At 46.1% G+C, this 7136-nt stretch overlaps 1 protein-coding gene across 1 annotated transcript in view; it reads left to right on the top strand.

The window, feature by feature from the left end:
• Positions 1 to 531: 531 nt before the first annotated feature.
• The window catches only part of myo1g (myosin IG), a 130372-nt gene continuing 123767 nt past the window's right edge, over positions 532 to 7136 (top strand). Inside the window, exons 1-2 of the mRNA XM_063185805.1 lie at positions 532 to 901; positions 5116 to 5324. Of these exons, the coding sequence (XP_063041875.1) occupies positions 807 to 901; positions 5116 to 5324 (304 nt within the window). The 5' untranslated portion in view covers positions 532 to 806. The remainder of the gene's footprint in view (positions 902 to 5115; positions 5325 to 7136) is intronic.

The following is a 7136-nucleotide window of genomic DNA, read 5'->3' on the forward strand; positions in this document are numbered from 1 at the left end:
TGGGATGGTGAGGCACGGGTGGATGTACCAAGGAGGAAGAAAGAGGGTTGACAAGGGACTCATACAACACACACACACACACACATTTTTGTGTTGTTGGGGAGATTCCATGGGATGTGGAGGCATGGTTGGATGGAAGGAGGAGGAGGAGGAGGAAAGAGAGAGTTGAGAGCGATAAAAAAATGACCCTAGCAAGTAAGACACCGATCATATTTTCTGGGTGAGGTAACTGGGCTATGCAGTGGTTGCTGAAGATAATGATGGGGGGGCTATGGAGTGAACTTCAAGCCTTTTTCCGAAAGAAAAGAAAAAAAGACAGCTATTTTGATACATTGGGCGTATATATAGTCCTAAGCTAGCGTGCACTCACTCAAACACACATGCACACACACAGGCCCACATGCTGTATGACGTGTTGTGGCTTGTTGACCGCAGCCCTATGACTCTGCTTCAAGCTTTAGGCCCCGGCTTCAGAAAAGAGAGAGAAAAAAACACACACAGCCACAGCTGGCCACACCCACCCGGCACACACACACACACGCTCTGACTGTGCTCTGACAGTCAGCGCCCTGCCGGGTTTAGATGCACTTCTCTCTTCCTCTCTCTCTCCCCCTCCGAGTGCATGTGTGTGAGTGCACGAGAGTTAGTGTGTCTGTGTGCGTGTGTGTATGTATGTAAGTAAGTAACTGCCAGCCAGCCAGCCACCCTGCGCAGCCTCTCTCTCTTCCTTTCTCTTTCTCTGTCTAGCCCTCTCCTTCCCTCTCTTTCTTCTTCTCCACTGCCGGCAAAGCGAACCAGCCTCCACCATGGCCGACCTGGAGGGCTTTGAGTTCGGCAAGTCAGACTTTGTGCTTCTGGATGAGGTCAACATGGAACACTTTATGGCAAACCTGAAGCTGAGGTGAGTGAGAGGTGGAGCCGGAGCAACTCTCTTGCCCTCTTCCTGTGCCCCCCAAAGGGGACTGGGAGGAGGGTAGTTGGATGCTGAGTTGTATAGAAGAAGAACTACTCTTATAGATGTAATTAAAAGTAAATAGCACTCGTGGTATGATATTACCAAGTTGAAATGTAATATCATACGACCAGTGTTGTAATTACGTTTGCGAGAGTACTGATAGAACTCTCATTGGTTGGTTTGAATGAGAGTTGACAAGAGGGGACAGGAAGCTTCTTGTTGTGTGGCAGGCAGATAGAGGAGGATAGTTCCGAATGTGTTGTTCCTACAGACTACTGTTGTTGGCCCTACAGACTGGTGTGTCTTGGTGTGTGTGTGTGTGTGTGTGTGTGTGTGTGTGTGTGTGTGTTGGTGTGTGTGCCATTATGTGTGTGTTGGCCCTACAGACTGCTATGTCTAGGTGTGTGTGTTGGTGGGTGTGCCATTGTGTGTGTGTTGGCCCTACAGACTGCTGTGACTCTTGGTGTGTGTGTGTGTGTGTGACATTATGTGTGTTGGTGTGTGTGTGACATTATGTGTGTTGGTGTGTGTTCGCCCTACAGACTGCTGTGTCTTGGTGTGTTGGTGTGTGTGTGACATTATGTGTGTTGGCCCTACAGACTGTTGTGTCTTGGTGTGTGTGTGTGTGTGTGTGTGTGTGTGTGTGTGTGTGTGTGTGTGTGTGTGTGTGTGTGTGTGTGTGTGTGTGTGTGTGTGTGTGTGTGTGTCTGTGTCTGTGTGTCTGTGTGTCTCTGTGTCTCTGTGTTGGTGTGTCTGTGTGTTGGTGTGTGCATGTCATTTTGTGTGTTGGTGTGTGTTGGCCCTATAGACCGCCATGTGTTGGTGTGTGTGCCATTATTTTGGCCCCAGTCCCTGTCTGTTCTGATTCCAGAAACGCATGCTGTTCTTGTTTTCCTTTGGTGTGTGTGTCTCCATGACTTTGACAACATCTAAGGCTTTCAAACGCCGATTACTGAGGGCTGGTCTGCTCTGACAGCATCTGGGTTTTTTCCCCCTGGGCCACTCCCTTTTGAATGAAGATGAGACCAAATTTGTGTAGCGAGAAGCTCCCATAGAGGAAGCAAACATGACTCATTTCTGGTCTGTCTTTTGGTGTGTGTGGTGATTTTTTTAGGGGGCAGTTCATACAGTATTTTCGCTCTTTGAATGGAGAAGAGGCATCGTTCCCTCAGTCCACTCTGCGGACAGAGAGGAGGCATGGTTTTGAATGGCAAAGCAATGTGATTATGGCACTGACACAGACAGACATTTGATAGTGCTCTTTAGGTGCAGTCAGTGGTGAATATAAGAGGCTAGTTTGTTTTGTCTTGCGTACCTACGTCGTGCATGAGTTTCACATGGTGTGTGCACTGCAGTGATGTAATTTAGTGAGACAGAACGTGTCTGATGACCTTATCATGGGGATGGCATTTCCCATCAATGGGTTTCAATCTCTCATTTCTTGACTGTTATGTCTCACGCATGGTCAGATTAGGTGTGCTCTCTTCCACTGCTCCCTACACCGCAGGTTTCACGTTTAGACTTGCTCCGTTTACAACCTTAGCTGAATTGCACATTTTTTGTGCTCTCACCAGCCAACAACATCCCATTCATCATAACCATTACTGAACACTAGCCAAAACCTTTTGCATATCAAGATTTCCCCCTTAACCAGGAGACAGGACTGGCTGTCTTAAGAGGTGAAATATGATGGCAGGACATGACAATTTTCTTGATCGGTTTAAGGTAGGGAAAAAAACACAAAAAAACAAAGGACTCTTTCATGATGTCTAGACCATGGGAAATATCTCAACATCTGCATTCGCATAGTTTGTTGATAGGACACACATGATAGGGGTATGCCCAGGCTGTAAACATGGGAAAGGCAGGGCAAATGTTGTTGAAAGAGTCCCTCAGAGACGTTGTGATAGTATGTGTTTATCTTGCATTGCTTGGTGTGCGCATAAGCATTGTTCTGTTCTTGTATTCATTGTGCTGCTTTCTGCAACCTGGACCGCGTATAGCTGAAACTTGTGAAATGTGAGCGGGCTCTACGAAACAGACCAATCTTGAGACACACATCACACTTCCTGTTTCTTCTTCCCACCTCTGTATCACTTCCTGTTAAGTGCTGGGCGTGTGCAGATCAGAGAGAGAGAGAGAGAGAGAGAGAGAGAGAGAGAGAGAGAGAGAGAGAGAGAGAGAGAGAGAGAGAGAGAGATGGAAAGGTGACCTGCCTTGGTGTTACATCATGTAGCACTTGTACGTCCAGTCAAACTGATTTGGAAACTGTTTGTGTGTGTGTGTGTGTGTGTGTGTGTGTGTGTGTGTGTTTGTGTGTGTGTGTGTGTGTGTGTGTGTGTGTGTGTGCGTGCGTGCGTGCGTGCGTGCGTGCGTGCGTGCGTGCGTGCGTGCGTGCGTGCGTGCGTGAGTGTGTGTGTGCGTGTGTGTGTGCGTGCGTGTGCATGAGACTGGGGACCTGTCTTTTAGTGCTTCTTCATTCTAAATCCCACCAAAATAAATTCACAGCGTCATATGATATAGCATTAACTTTGGCCTTTTTTGATTATGTGTTTTCACTTTATGTGTATCTGGGTCAATGACCTTTTAGTAGTAGCACACGTCAGGGTGGTGCAACCACAGCTAATGGTACATTTATATGGCAAAAAAAACGTCCTTAACCTACCCATCTACATGTGGATAGGTGTCTGTGGTGAGAGTTCCTGTAAAGCCGCCGTGTTGCCGCCCAACAACCCACAAAGAGGGTGGGGGAACCCGAGTCACACGCCTTCATTATTACGCATCTGACTTTGCATAGATGCTCTCTTCAATTTCCCCAATATTGCTCCACCTGTCTTCTTTCTAAGAAAGAAGACAAATGTGAGGAGGGCAAAAAAACAAACAAAACACACAAGAAATAATAACACAAATGTGCCGTGACTCTCAGAACAGGGGACAAATTCAGTCATTTTGGTAACACTTTACTTGACGCCGGCGTCATACGTATGACATAACAATGTCATAGCATTGTCATAATGCAGTCAAGCATGTGTCATAAACATTATGTCAATGTCAATAAACATGTTATGACTTTGTCTTTAAGGGAAATTCAGTTATGGCAAAGACAGGCCTAACAACGTCAACTTTTCATGGCCATGAAACATGTATGGCATTGACATTATGTTCATGACTCATTCATGACTGTTCATGACACTGTTATGTCATACGTATGATGCCGTCATCAAGTTAAGTGTAACCGTTATTGTGATGATACATACACTGTCAATCAGTGCATTGCTCCAGAAGAGAGGATGGCTGGACTGGAGACTGAAATCCGATCTCTGTCGAGTTCAGTGCTCAATAAACTTCCAGCAAAAAGGAAGACTACACTTATTGGATATGACTGGTCGATATGTTTCAGGTTGTAGTAGTCCAAGCTGTCAAACAGTACTTTCAGCTCCATCTTGTATGAATTGTGCAATACAGATGAGGATGATGATGATAATGATGATGATGATGATGATGATGATTGTGGTTTGTTTTTAGCAAGTGTAATGTAGTAAATGATCATGATGTTTAGTTTAGTTTAGTTTGTGTGTGTGTGTTTGTGTGTGGAAAAAAAACCCAAAAAACCCCTCTTTGCAACTGCATTTGTTGTTCTGTATATTTCCTGTGCACTTTGTATTTGATTCTGATGTTGGCTTGATTATGTCCTCTTTTGAAAGATGCTTTGGTTATAAAGCTTCTGCCAAATGCAATGTAATGTAATGTAATGTAATGTAGTAAATGATCACAAATGTAATGTAATGATACAGTGTGTAATGAATGATATACTTAGCTGACGCTTTTATCCTAACTGTGTGGGGTTAGATGCTTTGCTCAAGGGCACCTCAGCCATGGAGTGAGGAAGGGATTGGTAAGGGTTCGGATTGAACTACAGCTGCCTTGAATATAGATTCCTTGTGTCTGCAAGTTTGAGAGGTCGTATCACCTCCATAGAGGGGGGGGGGGGGTGGTGGTGGTGATGATGATGATGATGATGATGATGATGATGATGGTGATGATGATGATGATGATGATGATGATGATGATGATGATGATGATGATGATGATGGCGATGATGACAATAACGATGACAATGACAATGACGATGCTGAAGATGACCATTCCTTTGTCTTCAGGTTTGAGAAAGGCCGTATCTACACCTTCATCGGGGAGGTGGTGGTGTCGGTGAACCCTTACAAGCAGATGGACATCTATGGGAAGGAGGAGATCGACGCCTACCGGGGTCGAGAGCTGTACGAGAACCCGCCGCACCTGTACGCCGTGGCCGACGCCGCATACAAGGCCATGAAGAGACGAGCCAAAGACACATGCATCGTCATATCAGGTCAGTGTAGTTGGAGCAGTAGTAGTAAAAGTAGATGAAGTGGTGAGGAAGATGCAGGTGCGTCGAAACGTCAGCAGAGATGCTTTCAGTAGCAAAATAGTGCAAGTAGCTGTGACTGTGTGCAGCAGTATTTCTTCCTATTGGAGGGTCAAACACTCCTGCATTGTCGTATGAGGTCAGTGCTGTAGGTAGAGTGGCAGTGGTACTGTATGGTACTGGTGCAGTATCAGCAGCAGCTGTAGTAGCAGCAGCAGTAGTAGTAGTAGCAGCAGCAGTAGTAGTAGTAGCAGCAGTAGTAGTAGCAGCAGCAGCAGTAGTAGCAGCAGCAGCAGTAGTAGTAGCAGCAGCAGCAGTAGTAGCAGCAGTAGTAGCAGCAGCAGTAGTAGTAGCAGCAGTAGTAGTAGCAGCAGCAGCAGTAGTAGTAGCAGCAGCAGTAGTAGTAGCAGTAGCAGCAGCATTAGTAGTAGCAGCAGCAGTAGTAGTAGCAGCAGCAGCAGCATTAGTAGTAGCAGCAGCAGTAGTAGTAGTAGCAGCAGCAGTAGTAGTAGCAGCAGCAGTAGTAGTAGTAGCAGCAGCAGTAGTAGTAGCAGCAGCAGTAGTAGTAGCAGCAGCAGTAGTAGTAGCAGCAGCAGTAGTAGTAGTAGCAGCAGTAGTAGTGGTATAATAGTAGTTCTGTCAGAACCACTCTAGTAAAAAATGAGACGGGAAATAGAGATACATTTCGGAAGCTTTATTTCTGAATGCAGACATTTGTGTTTGGCGGTATGGCTCTGTTCGGAGGAAGTTCCCCGGCTTCTCCATGAGCTCCATGGAGGCCAAGACAGGGAACAGCAGCATCCTCAGGTGGAGTGCCTTCCATTTAGCTGGAAAGGCGACATACCCCCTAGAACAGAGCAAGCAATAATGACAACAGTTTGACATTGTTTAGAAATGATTAGTCTGGTGGACCAGGGGAGGTGGTGGGTGCAAAACAAGCAGCAAAAAGCAATGACAGGAAAACAAATTCGGTAGTTTCAATAAAGCGCGCCAAAGGTCAGCATCCAATTGCGACCAGCAGCTCATTAACCAAAGCGCAGCTGTTTTGCGGAGAGCTGTATGGGTTGGTTCGGCGTCAGCCAATAGGCAAAAGGGTGCGTTGACTACGTGGTCTGCCAGAACTATCGCAGGTTGCTCGATTAGTTGTAGCAGTAGTAGCAGAAGCAGTAGTAGCAGTAATAGCAGCAGCAGCAGTAGCAGTAATAGTATCAGTAGTAGCAGAAGCAGCTGTAGTGGAAGTAGTAGTAGTAGTAGCAGCAACAGTGGCAGTAGTACCACTAGAAGTAATAGCAGTAGTAGTAGTAGAATAGATACTGGAGTAGTGGTGTGGTAAAGTATTGATACTCTTTGTGCATATCATACATTATGCAGCTATAGGCCTAATGTACTGTAGCCTATGTGTAGCTGATATCTTCCTAATAGAGGGCTAAATGTAACTGAGGTGTTCCTGCTGCGCAGTCCACCACTCGTGGCTTGAACCCGCCATCTCCTAGTCAATGTATCAGTTCGGGTATGGGAGGCACAGCACGATACCGCTGACCTATAGGACCAGTTCAATAGCCCAGCACTATCGATACCGTATGAGGCTTTGAGAGGGCTCTTTTATTAACGGTCCACGCCACAATCTGCGAGTTGGCCTCCGTTACACAAAGACCCCTCCACTGTCATATCAGGACAGTGCAGAACTGAGTGGTAGACAGAGGCGATTCTAGGGTAATGTGGGGCCCCAAGCGAAAATTCAAAGGAATGAGCATTTGAAACAAAATTGCCAAAATT

The sequence above is a fragment of the Engraulis encrasicolus genome, chromosome 20 (genome assembly GCF_034702125.1).
Source record: "Engraulis encrasicolus isolate BLACKSEA-1 chromosome 20, IST_EnEncr_1.0, whole genome shotgun sequence".
NCBI classification, from domain to species: domain Eukaryota; kingdom Metazoa; phylum Chordata; class Actinopteri; order Clupeiformes; family Engraulidae; genus Engraulis; species Engraulis encrasicolus.